Source organism: Panthera onca, chromosome D3 (assembly GCF_046562875.1).
Source record: "Panthera onca isolate mPanOnc1 chromosome D3, mPanOnc1 haplotype 2, whole genome shotgun sequence".
Classification (NCBI taxonomy): Eukaryota; Metazoa; Chordata; class Mammalia; order Carnivora; family Felidae; genus Panthera; species Panthera onca.
In genome coordinates this window covers 28,123,240-28,140,509 of record NC_138350.1, presented here as the reverse complement: position 1 = coordinate 28,140,509, position 17,270 = coordinate 28,123,240, and the positions used below count along the sequence as shown (strand labels likewise).

General features: G+C 48.7%; 1 protein-coding gene across 1 annotated transcript in view; it reads left to right on the top strand.

Annotated features, from left to right (window-relative positions):
- LOC132665669 (kelch-like protein 22) overlaps positions 1–17,270 on the top strand; it is a 41,091-nt gene that overhangs the window by 16,606 nt on the left and 7,215 nt on the right. The window contains exons 3-5 of the mRNA XM_060613020.2: positions 154–319; positions 5,352–6,070; positions 13,128–13,320. Of these exons, the coding sequence (XP_060469003.1) occupies positions 154–319; positions 5,352–6,070; positions 13,128–13,320 (1,078 nt within the window). The remainder of the gene's footprint in view (positions 1–153; positions 320–5,351; positions 6,071–13,127; positions 13,321–17,270) is intronic.

Here is a 17,270-nt window from a genome sequence, read left to right as displayed (position 1 = left end):
CCAGAGCACAGAGTGAGCTGATACTCTATTGCACGTCACTGCTGGGTCAGCCTGCCTCCTGTTCTGGATGCTCTCACTCTTTGCGGCCTGGGCTGGCATTCTGATTGATAATACATTGATACGACAACACTGTTTCATGTTTTTACTTTGCAGAGGGATGTTTGCTGGAGGATTGAAGGAGATGGAGCAGGAAGAAGTCCTGATCCACGGCGTGTCCTACAATGCCATGTGCCAAATCCTGCATTTCATTTATACCTCTGAGTTGGAGCTCAGCCTGAGCAATGTTCAGGAGACGCTGGTTGCTGCCTGCCAGCTGCAGGTGAGGCTGCCCTCGCTCCAGCAAGGCAGACCCAAACCCAGGGGTGTTCTGCAGGTATCTGCAGGGCAGTGGTATGAGGAGGATCAGCAGGCGAAGATGCCAGGCAGCAAAAGAGCCTACAGGTCGGGCAGAGGCTCTTGGGTGGTACATGGCTCAGCCAGTTCTGGGCGCTGAAGCATAGCTGCTCCAAATGCCTCCAGGTCCAGGCTCCTTCTCTGCCTTTGCCCTCTGCTCTTCTGCTGGTTACTTTCCTTCTACCTGGCCTCTCTGCCACTCAGAAGATCTTGCATGTAAACACGGGGGCCGACCCTGAGGTGGGTACGTGATGTCCTTCGTGCCCCAGCGTCTGACAAAGCTGAGCTCCCATGGTTGCCCAGGCCCTTTCTGCTCGTCCCCCCACTTGGCTTTGTCAGTCTGTTTGAAACCACTTTCCTTTTTGTCATTGAACTTTGAATAGTTGTTTTCCTACAGAACGCCGAAAGTTTTCTGAGGCTTTGACAGTGTGACTTATATTTTAGAAGGCTGTATTAGCTCGGCAGTGTGGGTACAGTCACTCAGGGGTGGGCCTGGCTGTGCCTTTGCTCTCAGGAGCCATCATCAGATGGTTTCCTCTGGCTGGAGAGACTTCTCGCCTTACATTTGTTGAAAGTGAAAATGAAATGCTATGGTGAGTTTATTATCCTGACCTTTTCTCAGGTCAGAGCATGTTTGGGGCCATCAGAAAGAATGCAGTTCTGGAAAACCAACCTGTTTAGGGGTGTCAGGAGGCCCCACCCTGCGTGGCAGGGCCCCGGCAGTTCCCTGCACATTCACTCACACATGGGCGGGTGGGGGGCCCGTACTTGTTGGGTTGGTTTGACCACAGCTCTTCCTATGCCACGAGTGGGTAGAGCCAGTGCTCCTGAGCACTTTAGTGTCTCTGAGGTCATTGTGAGGGGTAGCACGGGATGGGCATCCCTGCTTCACCTCGAGCAGCCTGGCTTTTGGGGATTTGATTTTTAACATATTGGGATTCTATGCAATGTTCCTTTTTTTTTTTTTTTTTTAATGCTCATTTATTTTGAGAGAGAACAAGCACGTGGGAGGGGAAGAGAGAGAGGAAAGAGAATCCCAAACAGGCACTGTAAATGTGGAGCCCAATGAGGGGCTTGATCCCACAACTCTGGGATCATGACCTGAGCCGAAATCAAGAGTCAGATGCTCAACCAACTGAGTATCCCTGGTGCCCCTGCAGTTTTGTTTTTTGTTTTTTATTTGTGTGTTTTTGGGTTTTTTTGTTTTTTGTTTTGTTTTTAATTTTATTCAAATCCCAGCCAGTTAACATACAGCGTGGTAATGGTTTCAGGAGTAGAATTTAGTGATTCATCACTTACATATAACACCCAGTGCTCATCCCAACAAGTGCCTTGCAATGTGGTTTTTAAAGCAAGTTTGACTTGGCATAAGAGTTCCAAGTCCATAGGCCCACCAGGGTCCTGTTTGTTCATGTAGCCAGTGACCACATTCTCCCCTTGCGCTGTGCCTTGCACTAATTCAGGATCACACTGTTCGTGGTGTCCCCAGAGACTTGGATTTGAATCTCAGTGAGACTGTCACCACTGGGTAACCTCTAGCAAGGACTCCTTTCTCCGAGCCTCTTGTGGGCTCCTGCACTGGGCAAGCCTGGGGTGATTCCTCTGTGAGCTTCCCCAGCAGAGGGTCCACTGCTGTGACCATGAGGATGGAAAGGAGACAATGACATGGCCCCTGGATTCTTCAGGAGCTGCTTCTCCGACCCACTGAGAGCTGTTTGCTCTCACTTTCAATCCTGAAACTGGTCCTCAGTGTCCTGGTCCGTGACAGATCAGAAGTAGTATTTTAGGAAGACAAGGCAAAGCAGAAGTGCCTGCCAAGGGAGAAAACAGGTGGTCAAGTGAACTTTTAGGGCTTAACAAAGCACAGTGGGAATGCTCCATGTGGGGCAGACGCATTCCTGGCACTTGGCAGGTTTTCCTTCAGCTCTCATCTTGTGACCTGGCAAGCACTGAGTATCTTGTGAATGTGAAAAAAATAAAGGTAAAAAGATTTTAAACGTTTATTAATAAGCTTCACATACCAGCAGAATTATTGTATGTGCAATGGTTAATTTGTTGATGATAAGTGAGATATTCACATTAAAATTTTTTTTAATGTTTATTTTTGAAAGAGAGAAAGAGAGAGAAACAGTGTGAGTGGGGGTGGGGGAGGGGCAGAGAGAGAGGGAGACACAAAACTCAAAGCGGGCTCTAGGCTCCACACTGTCAGCACAGAGCCCCATGTGGGGCTCATACTCACGAACTGTGAGATCATGACCTGAGCCAAAGTCGGATGCTTACCGACTAAGCCACCCAGCACCTCAAGGCATTTCCGCTTTTAGGGCTATTCTAAAATCCTGTTTTCCTAAAGAACTTAGCGATGCTTGGGCAGCTTTCCCCAGAGCCCTCCCCTCTGTCTCCGCCCTGCCTTGCTCTGGTTGTTTAATCACCAGGTGGCCTCTAAGCCTGTGGCTCACTTCTCAGCTCCCACCTTAGCAGTGTTGTCTCTCGCTCTCCTTCCGTCTCATTCGTTCTTCTGCACGATTGGACACGGGCAGGTGCCAGCCACCTGTGACCCCTGTGCTAGCTGGAGTCATGCGGGCCTCTGCCCAGTCAGGGTGGCTCCCAGCCTTTTAAGAACTTAGTGGGATTCCCAGGATGGGTGCTAGGCAAGCGTCTGGAACGCTCTGCTGGCAGTTCTTAGCGCGTGGGTGCTTCAGGGCCATCTCCTGGGGAAGGGGGTGGGTTCCCTGGGCCTGCATCTTTGGCTGAGCCTGCAGTTGTGGGGGTTGTGGCAGGACAAGAGAGCTGGATGTTTCTAGAGAGCCTGGGTAGGGGGGGCATGAGTCCTAGGTGCCTTCCAAACCAGGGGTAATTGATACAGTGGCCACTGTGCTGCTTCCTGATTCTCTGGAGATTCAGTACTTCTGATCTGAAAGGTTTTACTCTGTGCCAGGTAGTTCCTGGGTACCATCTCATCTTCAACTTACTGCTCTCCACTTTATTTTTTTTCATTTTTATTTTTTTTGAGTTAATTATTTTTTTTTTGGTTTTCTTATTTTTTTTAATATAATTTATTGTCAAATTGGCTTAAATACAACACCCAGTGCTGATCCCAGCAAGTGCCCTCCTCAATGCCCATCACCCATTTTCCCCTCTCCCCCACCCCCCCATCCACCCTCAGTTTGTTCTCAGTATTTAAGAGTCTTTTGCAGTTTGCCTCCCTCCCTCTCTGTTTGTAACTATTTTTTTCCCCTTCCCTTCCCCCGTGGTCTTCTGTTAAGTTTCTTAAGATCCACATATGAGTGAAAACATATGATATCTGTCCTTTTCTGACTGACTTTTTCATTCAGCATAATACCTTCCTGTTCCATCCATGTTGCTGCAAATGGCATGATTTCATTCTTTCTCATTGCCAAATAGTATTCCATTATATATATAAACCACATCTTTATCCATTCATCGATTGATGAACATTTAGGCTCTTTCCATAATTTGGCTATTGTTGAAAGCACTGCTATAAACATTGGGGTACATGTGCCCCTATAAATCAGCACCCTTGTATCCCTTGGGTAAATTCCTAGTAGTGCTATTGCTGGGTCATAGGGTAGTTCTATTTTTAATTTTTTCAGGAACCTCCACACTTTTCCAGAGCAGCTGCACCAGTTTGCATTCCCACCAACAGTGCAAGAGGGTTCCTGTTTCTCCATTTCCTCGCTAGCATCTATTGTTTCCTGAGTTGTTAATTTTAGCCACTCTGGTGTGAGGTGGTATCTCAGTGTGGCTTTGATTTGTGTTTCCCTGATGATGAGTGACATTGAGCATCTTTTCATGTGTCTGTTGGCCATCTGGATGTCTTCTTTGGAAAAGTGTCTATTCATGTCTTCTGCCCATTTCTTTACTGGATTATTTGTTTTTTGGGTGTTGAGTTTGGTAAGTTCTTTATAGATTTTGGACACTAGCCCTTTATCCGATATGTTATTTGCAAAATATCTTTTCCCATTCCGTTGGTTGCCTTTTAGTTTTGTTGATTGTTTCCTTTGCAGTGCAGAAGCTTTTTATCTTGATGAGGTCCCAATAGTTCATTTTTGCTTTTAATTCCCTTGCCTTTGGAGATGTGTCAAGTAAGAAATTGCTGCAGCTGAGGTCAAAGAGGTTTGTTGCCTGCTTTCTCCTCTAGGGTTTTGAAGGTTTCCTGTCTCACATTTAGGTCTTTCATCCATTTTGAGTTTATTTTTGTATATGGTGTAAGAAAGTGATCTAGTTTCATTCTTCTACATGTCCAGTTCTCCCAGCACCATTTGCTAAAGAGACTTTTTTCCATTGGATGCTATTTCCTGCTTTGTCAAAGATTAGTTGGCCATACATTTGTGGGTCTAATTCCGGGTTCTCTATTCTATTCCATTGGTGTATGTGTCTGTTTTTGTACCAATACCATACTGTCTTGATGTTTACAGCTTTGTAGTAGAGGGTAAAGTCTGGGCTTGTGATGCCTCCTGCTTTGGTTTTCTTTTTCAGTATCACTTTGGCTATTCAGGATCTTCTTGTGGTTCCATACAAACTTTAGGATTGTTCTAGCTTTGAGAAGAATGCCAGCGCGTTTTGATTGGGATCGATTGAATGTGTAGATTGCTTTGGGTAGTATTGATGTTTTAACAATATTTATTCTTCTAATCCAGGACTGCTCTCTACTTTAATCGCTTCTCTTATAAATGAGGAAACTGAGGCTCAGAGAGGTTAAGAATGTTCTACAGATCTCTTTGAAGCCCAGGTTTAAACCCAGTCAGTCTGCAGTGAGCCCCAATCATCTCTACTATTGGGGGAGAGCAGCTGCGCCAGGCCTCCACTTCGGGAAAGGTCAGGGGTGGTGGAAGGGGGCCAGCTGTAAACAATAGCTTCGCGTCCACTGTTATCCTCTGTCTCCCTCACTCAGACACTGTTCCCAGCCCAGGCTTGAATGGGGCTTGTTCTTTTCACAGATCCCAGAAATCATCCATTTCTGCTGTGATTTCCTCATGTCCTGGGTGGATGAAGAGAACATCCTTGATGTCTACCGGCTGGCGGAGCTGTTTGACTTGAGCCGTCTGACTGAGCAGCTGGACACCTACATCCTCAAAAACTTTGTGGCCTTCTCTCGGACTGACAAGTACCGCCAGCTTCCCCTGGAGAAGGTCTACTCCCTCCTTAGCAGCAACCGCCTGGAGGTCTCCTGTGAGACCGAAGTGTATGAGGGTGCCCTGCTCTACCATTACACCCTGGAGCAGGTGCAGGCCGACCAGATCTCACTGCACGAGCCCCCCAAGCTCCTTGAGACCGTGCGTTTCCCCCTGATGGAAGCTGAGGTCCTCCAGCGGCTGCACGATAAGCTGGACCCCAGCCCACTGAGGGACACGGTGGCCAATGCCCTCATGTACCACCGCAATGAGAGCCTGCAGCCCAGCTTGCAGGGCCCTCAGACAGAGCTGCGGTCGGACTTCCAGTGTGTTGTGGGCTTTGGGGGCATTCATTCCACGCCATCCACTGTCCTGAGTGACCAGGCCAAGTACCTGAACCCCCTGCTGGGAGAGTGGAAGCACTTTACCGCCTCCCTGGCCCCCCGCATGTCCAACCAGGGCATTGCGGTGCTCAACAACTTTGTGTACCTGATCGGAGGGGACAACAATGTCCAGGGCTTTCGTGCCGAGTCCCGGTGCTGGAGGTAGGCATGGGTGCTTGGCTGAGACTTGGTCTGTGGGTGACGCTGTGGTGCAGGAGTTGTGGGCCCAGGAGGCTGCTTATGGAGTGGGGTCTGCAAGGGCCGAGGCTGTAGCCTTTTAAATTAATCTTGTGGCTCGTCCGGGTAGGTCTGTTTTGTGGAGTAAAGTCCAGGTTAATTTGGAGAGTGAGGGCTGTGGTGAGGCAAGGAAGAGGGGACCCAGCATGCTTCCTTTCGCTGTTCTTTTCCTCTCAAACCCACTCACCATGGGTCATACCCACTGTCTTGTTGGTGAGGGTCTAGGTTGTGATTGTGCACTTGGACTGGCCAAACACAGGGAGGGGACCTAGTTGCCAGGAACACTGGGCAGGGCAGCTTCTCCTTCCATCTCGCCCTCTCCAGCTTTGACATGTATCGTCCAGGGCTCCCTCTGCTAGGCAGCTCTGCCCTCTGAAGCACAGGCGTTGGTGGAGGATGGCTTCCGGTCGTCCCTCCCTCTTCTGCAGTGTACAGTTCTCAGCCTACGGGACCCAAAAGACAGGCATCGCTGAACCTCGTGCCAGGTTTCACCACGCTTGCCTGCCCTGTCGTCAGTGGTGTTGCCGGACATGGGGTCCCCCGAGGTCCTCTGAGGAGGCAGTTTTTCAAGAAGGAGTGGGATATTGTGATGTACTATATATGTTTTTGCTATATGTTAGGTCTATATCCACAGTTTCTGGTTCACAGCTCCCAGAACTCAGAATTTCCTAAGGGAGGAGAGTGCTAATTTTGTCTTGTGTTATGTTAATGAGGTGACTTTGGAAGACCCCAAGTGTAAGGGGGTGCTGGTTACTGGGAGAACCAGCCCTGTGTTTAGAGGGTTGGAATTTCAGGCCTACCCGCTGACCTTGGGGAGGGCAGAAGGGCTGGTGGCTGAGTCAGTCGCCAGTGGCCAGTGATTTAATCAATCGTGCCTATATGGTGAAGCCTCCATAAAAACCCAAAAGAGGGGGTTGGGAGAGCTTCGGGATTGGTGAACACCGAGTTGGAGGTGCTGGGAGATTGGCACACCTGGAGGGGGCAAGGAAGCTCCCTACTCTTTCCCCAGACCTTGCTCTATCTATCTCTTCCTGTCTGGCTATGGCTGTTCCTGATTTATATCCTTTTATAACAAACAGGTAATCTAGTAAATACGTTTTTCTGAGTTCTGTGAGCCGCTCTAGCAGGTTAATTGAAACCCAAGTAGGGGTTCATGGGAACCTCTGATTTATAGCCAGTTGGTCATAGGCACAACCTGGTGCTTCAGAGTGATATTCTGAGCCAGAGGGGGTTATTGGAACCTCCAGCTGGTAGCTCGTAGGTCAGAAGCATAGTAAACAGCCTGAGCTTGTGAGTAGTGTCTGAAATGGGGACAGGTGGGGTGGGGAGGCATCTTGTAGACTGAGCCCTTAGCCTGTGGGATCTGATGCTTTCTCCAGATAGATAGTGTTAGAATTGAGTTGAATTGTAGGACTCAGTTGGTGTTCCAAGAATTGCTTATTAATGTGCAGAAAGTGTTGTGGTTCCCCCCACCCCTACCCCCCGCCACCGCCCTGCCCCAACACGCATTGGAACTGAGTACAGAAACCCAAAAGAGGGGGTTTTGTGGACTGTCATGGTCTGTAGGATGCTTCCAGCTCTGTCAGTCTATGGAGCTATGATCTCACAAATCCACTTTTGAGGGCAGAACAAAGAAACCAACGCAGATCCCCATAGCCTCAGCTACCATTAGGTGTCTAGGGCCCCTCCACTGTGCTTTGGCTTGATATCGTGGGATTTGGTGCAGGTGGGAAGTCTCCATCTTCTGTAGGCTGAAGGAAAGCTGGCATTGCAGAGAGAGAGATTGCCAGCTGCTTCCATGGCTGTGAGGTACTGACCAAGTTCATGTTCATGTTTCCATCTTTGGGGGTGGAGGTGGGATCTGGCCTGGCCATGCCCCATGAGGGCCCCAGCACTTCTGCTGGGAAGAAATCACCTTTGTTAAACTGATGAGACGCAAAGCTTGGCAGCTCAGTTGAGGTTAAACAGGAGGACATGCTGAGTACAGAAAGGAGGAAACAATACTTTGATTTTCTCTCTAACAGAATAACCTCCACAGTGGGTGTGGCAGCACCAGGTTCAGCCTTCCCTTGAAAAGCCTCAAAGCTTCCTTTTTAGGGGCCTGTTTCTTTCACAGTGGGAGGGCCAAAGCCACATCTCCCTGCTGAGGCAACCCACAGACCTACAAAACAGACCTCTCCAGGGTGTTATGGTCACCAGCCTTTAGCATACAACGGGGTGGTTGTATGCCCACTGGGAGGCCAGCCCTGGGGCTTTCCCAGAGGGCCATGCCGGCAACAGTTGGGGCCACTGCCTGCCCTTAGTCTGCCCTTTTACTGCTTTGATGTCCGTTGCACTCAAGACTAGTCTAAATTCCCCATTGGTGAACATGTGCTCTGAGTCCCAAGCCAAACTCTGGAAAATGCTAGTATCAGCACCAGTGTTTGATAACCATGGCCTCAAACTCCAGTGAGAAGGTTAGGTCACTGTGGCAGGTAGGGTTGGTGAGGCCTACCTGGCAAGGGGAGGTATCTCAGAAGGGTTGGGATGCAGTATCTGCCTGGGGTGATGGGGTGGTGGTGAGGGCCCTGGTGTCTGTTCTCTCTATAGGGTGAGAGTTCCTTTAATCTCTTCATAGACTTTTAAAACTGCCAGATGGGTCTTAATTTGAATGGTCTAAGAGTTAGGTTCTCTTCCCTCTCCCCTTCCTTAATTTACCAGCCTTAGGGTCTACAGACTCTCAGAATATGAAAAGACAAAATTTGCAGTTAGTTAGAGTTTGCATTTTGAGGCTTGAGGATTTAACAGATTATATCAGAACACTGGTATAGGAGCTGCATATAGGAAGTTAACTCTCTTGGAGCAAATTTTATTTGTACCCCTCCCCCACCCCGCTTTCAAAAGTCCACATTATTCCACTTTGCTTTCATGAAAGACCTATGTTAGTGCCTATTTTCACTAACCAGTAGAATTCCAAAGAGGATTTTCACTTTTACAAAAACAAGACGAAAAGAGAAGATCATGTTCAGCATTGGTTTAGCAGTGAGCCTTTATAGAGGAGCTTGCACCCTTAGCGAGATGGCCCTTCCAAGTGCCTTCCCCAGGAATGACACCCAGCATCTCAGCATCAAGTGGCCATAGCTTTGAACTCTATTTGTAAGCATCTGTGCTTTATCTCCATTTATTTTGTGCATTCATTAGCAAGGTGTGACTTCAGGTATCAGAAAAGCCCTGAGAACGGTTATTTTTTGGGCCTGGGAATGCTCAAATTTTTTTCCATGTAAACTAATTGTAATTGCTCTGTTTTATGCCATTTCAACTTCTGAAAGGTTTCCAAGAACACCCTACTTTCAGATGGGAGAGGGCAGAGCCTGTACTGATATGCCTTACCTGGGAGTGGCTTTTTGCCCTCTGACCTTACTTAGAATAGCCACTTGTTTTTAACGTGGGGCATTCCCATGTCTGTTTGTATTTTAAAATATATTTTAAACATTTCTTTGATTGTAAGGGACTTCATTAATAGTCATAGGAATGTTGGAGCGCCTGGGTGGCTCAGTTGGTTAAGCATCTGACTTCGGCTCAGGTCATGATCTCACGGTTTGTGAGTTTGAGCCCCGCATCAGTCTCTGTGCTGACAGCTCAGAGCCTGGAGCAGCTTCAGATTCTGTGTCTCCCTCTCTCTGCCCCTCCCCTGCTCATGCTCGTGCTCTCTCTCTCTCTCTCTCTCTCTCAAAGAATAAACAAACATTAAAAAAAAAAGTCATAGGAATGTTGGGGCACCTGGGTGGGTCAGTCGATTGAGTGTCCAACTTCAGCTCAGGTCATGATCTCACAGTTTGTAAGTTTTGAGCCCTTCATTGGGCTCACTGCTATCAACATAGAGCCCACTTCGGATCCTCTGTTCCCCTTTCTCTTTGCCCCTCCCTGCTCTTGCACATGCTTTCTCTCAGAAGTAAATAAACATTAAAAAAAAAAAATAGCCATGGGAATGCTTAAGTTGTGGAAATACAGAAGAAAAACGGTCTGCTCAATTTAACAAGGACTCCAGAGCGTTTTGTATCCACTGTAGCTTGAGCTTCCGAGTTTGCAGTAGGGTGATCTAAATTCTGCCTTAAAGTGACTAGAACTGTTTATATCCTTCTGTAGCTAGTTTTTATTAGAAAAAATATTACTTGAGAACTTATTCTGACAAAGTAGAAAATCAAGAAAGAAATGTGGAATACAGGACACAGTGGGGAGATAAGAAATGAGAGCAACTGTGATTGTGTCTAAATTACTGATGTATGGTGTGTGTATGTATTGCGTGCGTGTGTGTGTGTTAAATCTGAAACTGCAAATCCAAATGAATGCATCTGAGGCAGCTGTGAGGGCCGGAAGGAAGCAAGCGGAAGCATCGGGTGGGTCTTGCTTGTCTCACTCTGGTGGATGATGCTGACTTGCACTTAACTAGAAACGGGGTTGGGGGAACATGTACATGAATGAGTGTTGTACACAGGAAAGGCAGTGGGAAGCGCCATCCCAGTCAGTTGGCAGGGCCTCACGAGTGCCGAGCCCCTGGACTGGCTTGGGCTCCGGTCCCCAGCTGGACCTTCAACTGGCTGGGCCTCTCGTCATTGAGTTCTTAACCGCCACCTTCTTGGGAGGCCCTTCCTGGTCCCCGTGAGAGAGCTCTGACCTCCCGGCCCCCTCTGCCCAATAGATTATGATCTCTGAGTAGATCACCCTCTCTGTACCTCAGTTCTTGTCCTTTGTGGCGTTTGTCATTATATGGAGTGCTTGCTTACGTGTTCTCTTTAGCCTGCTTCCCATCTACAATGGAAAGAAGGGTCCTGGTCTGGAGTTTGCCTCTGGATTCGCAGCACTGAGCACCGTGCCTGATCCATGTTGGGTCGCCGGTGAATATTTGCAGAGTGACTGAATGATTTCACCTATGGTAATCTTTGTTCAATTCACTGATCCCTGAGTTACAGCGAAGTCTAGGAATACAGACTTGAGTCAGTCTTAACGAAGTCCCTTTCTGAGCCCTCACGATAGCTTTTGGAGGCAGGTGGCATCCCCCTGTTGGCCAGGTGCGGAAACTGAGTGAATGTCAAGGGAGGGAAATCAATGCCCAGACACACCCAGCTGGATGGGGCAGACCAGCTGTCCATCCTGGGTCTGTGTGACCCACATGCGTGTTCTTTCTCTCCTGTTGGCCCCAACCCCTGAGCACCTTGTTTCCTGTCATTCCTGTCTGTCAGGGAAGAGCTGGCCAAAAGGTGCAGGCAGGAAGAAGCAGCTGCCTAGCGCATCTGGATGAAACTTATCTCTTCACCAACCAGTGTGGGGCACAGACCCAGACCAAAGCAAACTTTGCTCACTCTCTAATGAGCCAGTTGAAGTTCAGCTTGTCTTCTTGGGGTTGGTCTTTCTGTGGAGAAATAACCACTTATCTGAAAGCGGCTGTAATTATGCATGAGCTATTGAGCAAGGAGGCTTCAGAAGCAGGCACTCAAGATGCTGGTGCCTGAGTGGATGTCCAAGGGAAGGGGACAGTTGCAGGTCAGGGGAAGAGTGGGCTTGGCCCTTGGGCTCTCAGGGTCCTGGTCCCTCAAGGTTCTGTAATCGTCTGTATTGACCCAAGTAGCATACTCGCCAGTGTGCCCCACGGAGTGCCAGGCCTAGGGCATGGAGTGCGGCAGGGCTGAGTGCTGGCAAGGTTGGTGTGGACTGGGCTGTAAGGGCCTCCCCAGCTGCTAGGCTAGTGAGGATTTTGGTGTGAGTGGGGGCTTTGCTGCTGAGGGTAGGATCGGTGGGCAGAGGGAGTGTGGGGTTCCGTTCAGGACCGGTGAGCAGCCAGCTGGAGATGGTTAGGAGGCCTTTGCAGTGTGGGTCTGACATGCAGGAGGAGGAAGTGAGGGGTGATAGCTTGTCTCCTGGAGTGATTGAGATCCCGTGGGTTGGGCATGTGAGGCCCCTCAAAGGCAGATGAGGGGAAGCACGACCTCAGGGGGGCTATGGGAGGGGGGCAGCCACACAAAGCAGGTCAGAATGAAGTTGCTTGGGGATACGACTTTTTAAAAAAATGTTTATTTTTGAGAGAGAGAGTGGGCGATGGGCAGAGAGGGGTACAGAGGATCCAAAGCAGGCTCTGCGGTGACAGCAGAGAGCCCAGTGCGGATCTTGATCTCCATGATTTGAGCTGAAGTCAGACACTTAACCGACTGAGCCATCCAGGCACCCCTCTCCATCAGCCTTTTAAAAAATCATATCCCCGGGGTGCCTGGGTGGCTTAGTTGGTTAAGCATCAGACTTGGCCCAGGTCATGATCTCGTGGTTTATGAGTCCCACGTGGGACTCTGCATTGATGGTGTGGAGCCTGCTTGAGATCCCCCCCTCCCCCCGCCCAATCTCGCTCTCTCTCTCTCCCTCTCTTTCTACTCCTCCCCCATTTGTGCTTTCTCTTGCTCTCTCATGATAAATAAACCTTTAAAAAAAGGTTGATGGAGAAAGAGAGATGTGGGAGATGGCTCTCATTCCACCAGCTGGCAACAGGACAGCTTAGGAGAGGTACCTGAAGTGATGGAGGTGTGGTCTGTGACAGGATGCTGGCAGACGACTCTGGAGGGAGTGCTGGCATTGGCCATAGGCCGGGAGGCTGTTGTGCCTGTCCAGGGATGGGCATTCTTCAATGGGGATGGGACTGTGGGGACCATGGATCTGGATAGGTGAGATGGGGCAGCCTGGGGTGGACAGATAGGTGGGCTAGAAACCCCCCATGAGGTCACCCCTAGAATATGATGGCATCATGGGCAGAAACCCGAGTTCCTGGTCATGCTTTCCAGGCTCCATGCTGGGGACATATCCGTGTTCAGGCATGTAGCGGCCTGCTGGTGTGGCTGTGGGTAGGCCTGTGCTGGTGTGTGAGGGCAGCTGGGGTACAGTGATGGAGCAGGAGGTGTGGGCCTGCTGGGCAGGCTTTCTGGCCTATCAATGATCCACTGCCTTCATGTTCCCTCAAAAGGTATGACCCAAGGCACAACCGCTGGTTCCAGATCCAGTCCCTGCAGCAGGAACACGCCGACCTGTGTGTGTGTGTTGTGGGCAGGTACATCTATGCGGTGGCGGGTCGCGACTACCATAACGATCTGAATGCTGTGGAGCGTTATGATCCCACCACCAACTCCTGGGCTTACGTGGCTCCGCTCAAGAGGGAGGTAAGGAAGCCCCTCCAAGTGGGGCCTTCTCCTGTCTGCTTTCCTTAGACGGTGTGCAGAGTGAATGTGTGGCCAGGCCAGGGAACTAGGCCCAGTGGGTACCTCCAAAGACTCTGCACTGTGATTGGGCGGGGGACCCCTGAGGTTCAGCCACCCCCGGGGAGATCCTCCCGAAGCACGCATCAGACTCCATTCCCCAGAATTTCACCTCTGTCTTGCCCATCAAGGGTCTCGCCACCTTGTCCCAGGAAGCTGCTTTAACCCTGCAGTTCAAATGTAGACAGAAGCCTTCCCCTTGTCTGTCCTTCAGGACAGTGGAGCTGAGCTGGGACGTGTCCAAAAATGTTAAACAGAAGGGACACTACCATAGAGGAGGTCTCAGGAGCCTCAGACTTACACAGGCCTCCTGGAGGGTGGGGCCTTTGAAAAGCCAGAAAACCAGTTTAGAAGTCGTATTTCATATTTATTCATTTGTTTTTTAAAATCATGTGCATCCTGCATAGTACTTTGGTCCGATTTGAAGATGTTTAAAATATGGTCATTGTGCAAAGGTGGTGTTTTAGGGATGTGCCTGTCTTATCTTATGGACTTGGGATATTAGGACCCTGGCTGTAAAACCAGGCACAAGTTCCTAGGGTAAGGAAGAGGCCTCAGTGATCCAGGTCCCATGTTTTGGGTCCTACCTCAGAGCGGGGTAGGCACCCTTCCCATATTGGCATTATAACTCGGGGAGCACCTTCTATGGCCCAGGCTACTTTTGGGCATCTCTGAGCCCTCTAGTGGCAGAGGATGGTGTGGGGACACACATGGGGCTATTTCCCAGGCTCTGCCATAAGAGCTCCTGCCTTTCTGAACCTCTTTCCAAACCTCCCCTCTTTATCTCTCACCTCTCTCCCAATTCCCTCAGGGTAGATTTTGACCTCAGGGGGCTGAGGGTCTTCCTGATGGGCCCAGCTCTTTTCCAGGGCCCATGAGGCCTCTGAGACTGGGGTCTCCCACTGTAGTTCTCCCAGGTAGGAAGCTAGCCTGCTCCTTGCTCTTCAGCTTTGGGGAAGGAAGCCCCCTTTGGTGGGGTACTCACTATCCTCATTCTGGAAAAAGGAAAATATTTCGTATGGGAAAGATCAGGGGGTCATTGAGACCTGATGGACACCTGAATTCTGTTCTGGAAAGGAGTGAGTGGGAATGGGGGGCTCCAGGGGTTCTTTGTCTGGGGCTGCCTGGTGAAGCTGTAGTTCTCCGATGTGGCCACAGAGGGGCAGCCTCGATCTTCAACCTGCTTCTCCCCAGAATGTCAGTGTTCCTTCCTTCCTTCCTTCCTTCGTACTGTTTGTTCATTTCAGCTACTTTTTATTAAGCACCTACCATATACCGTGTTCTGGGGATCCAGTGGTGATAAGAAATGAGAAAGGATTTCGCACGCGCGCACACACACAGGTCATGGCGCTCACAGCCCATGTTAAGAGAGACTGCTTTTAACCTCTAAACAAATCATTAAAGTAACTGTCTATTGTGCTAAGTGTGTTGAAGGAAATTGAGAGAATTGAGCTCAGCATTGCTCAGGGAGGGGTCTTTGGCAGGACTAACCCGAAAAGACTGGGGAAGACCCAAGCAAGATGTTGATTAGACCAGGGTCTAAAGGAAGCAGCTGTTGGGAGAGGGAAAAGAAGCTCCCAGGCCAGGAGGGGGACTTCCCAGTTCTGAATAAAGAGGGTTGGCATGAGGAGGGATTGTGAAGGGATGAGGGTAGAGGGGAGCAGCTCCTGAGCCATCAGGTGGTCCACGTAGGGGCCACTGTGGCTTGTGCTAGGGTGGAGGCTATGGGGAAGGAGGGAGATGGGCAGGTTCGAGGTGTAGTTTGGAAGTAAACTGACCAGACTTGCTGATGGATCAGATGTTAGAGAATGAAAGGGGATAGATCATGGAAGATGCCCAGGTGCCAGGTTTGAGCACCTGTGCTGATGACCAGGCCGCAGACCAAGAAGACAAATGAGTTTGGGAATGAAAAAGAAAAGGAAAGGTTTCATCTAGGACACGATAAATATTGCAATTGGAAATGTCAGTTTGGCATTAAAAGTGAGCTCAGGGGAAATAGAAATGTGGGGGATTTGTCAGGACATGATGGTGTGCACATGAACAGCTGTGATGAGCTCAGAGGAGCAGGGATGAAGAGAAGGTTGTGGAGGGGCAGCCAAGGAGGTAGACGAGAAGCCTGCCAGAGAACAGGGGATTTTCTCCTGTGAGCAAAGGGGGCCCACAGGTCCCAGAGAAGGCAGCTATGCAGTCCACATTGCCAACTCAGAACCCACATTCAGACATAGCAAATGGCCGAGAGGAAAAAGCTGTCACACAACCCCATCCATTTGTCATGTCCTCTCACCTGTTTCTTAGGGATCCTCATAATGCTGAGTCCCACCAACATGGCATCATTAAGAACTGGTTGCTGACATGCCCCCAACAGACCATGAACTCTCTGCCCCAGCAGCAGGCAGAGTGTTGCCTTCCTGTGTTCCAGAGGAGAAAAAGGAGATCTCTGCAGGGATCTCTACTCACTTAAAAAACCCCTCCAAGAGAATTCACACTTCTAGGAAGATAGAGTAGATACATTCTTCTTGATTCCTCTGTGCTAAGTACAACTCAAAACTCTGGGCATTATACATAAACTTAAGACTCGGAATGGTTGAGAGAAGGCAGTTCAGCTAGAGATCTCAAGAACTGAGGACAACACCACACACTAATGTGTTCCCTGGGTTTTCTTTTTGCCTCATATATCTCATACTTGTAAGTAAAGACGCTGACAGCTGGTAACACCGATGGGAAGCAAACTTCAATGAATGTATAAAAATTGAAATCCTACAGTGTGTTCTCCTACTCAAATAGACTCAAACTAGCAATCACCAACAGAAATCTCCAAATCATTGGAAACTGAACAACACACTTCTAAATAATCCATGGGTCAGAGGGGAATAATAAAAATACCTTGAAGTGAATGAAAATGGAAAGGCAGCATGTCAAAATTTGTGGCATCCAGCTAAAGCTGTGCTGAGAGGGGAATTTGTGGCACTGAAAGCATATGTTAGAGAAGAAGTAAATCTCAAATCATTTATACAAACTCCTATCTTAAGAATTTGGGAGGGGCGCCTGGGTGGCTCAGTCGGTTAAGCGTCCGACTTCAGCTCAGGTCACGATCTCGCGGTCCACGAGTTCAAACCCCACGTCGGGCTCTGGGCTGACGGCTCAGAGCCTGGAGCCTGCTTCCGATTCTGTGTCTCCCTCTCTCTCTGACCCTCCCCCGTTCATGCTCTGTCTCTCTCTGTCTCAAAAATAAATAAACGTTAAAAAAATTAAAAAAAAAAAAGAATTTGGGGGGGGGGGAGCAAAATAAAGCCAAACCAAGCAGAAGAAAAGAAATATCAAAGAACAGAAATTAGAAGTTAAAAGCAGTAAAATCATAGAGAAAATCAACAAAATAAAGAACTGGCATCTTATTAACAAGATCAACAAAATTGACAAACCTCTAGTAAGTTTGAGAAAGAAGAAAGAGAAGACACAATTTAAAATATCAAGAATATAACGGGACATAATTACAACCCTGCAAACTTCAAAAGGATGTTAAGGGGGATGATACTATGAACAACTCTACACATGTAAACTTGATTACAGATGAAATGGACTAATTCCCCCAAAATACAACCTAACACAACTGACTCAAAAGTAAATAGATAACTTGAATAGCCCTATACCTGGTAAGAAAATTAAACTTCGCAGAAAGAAATGTCCAGGCCTAGTAGTATTGAGGAATTCTAAACATTGAAAGAAAAGCTAATACCAAATCTGCATGAATTTTTTTTTCTAGAAAATGGAAAAGGAGGGAATACTTCCCAATTTATGTTACGGGGTTAATATCGATAGCAAAACCAGACAAAGATGGTACCAAAAAAAGACAAATC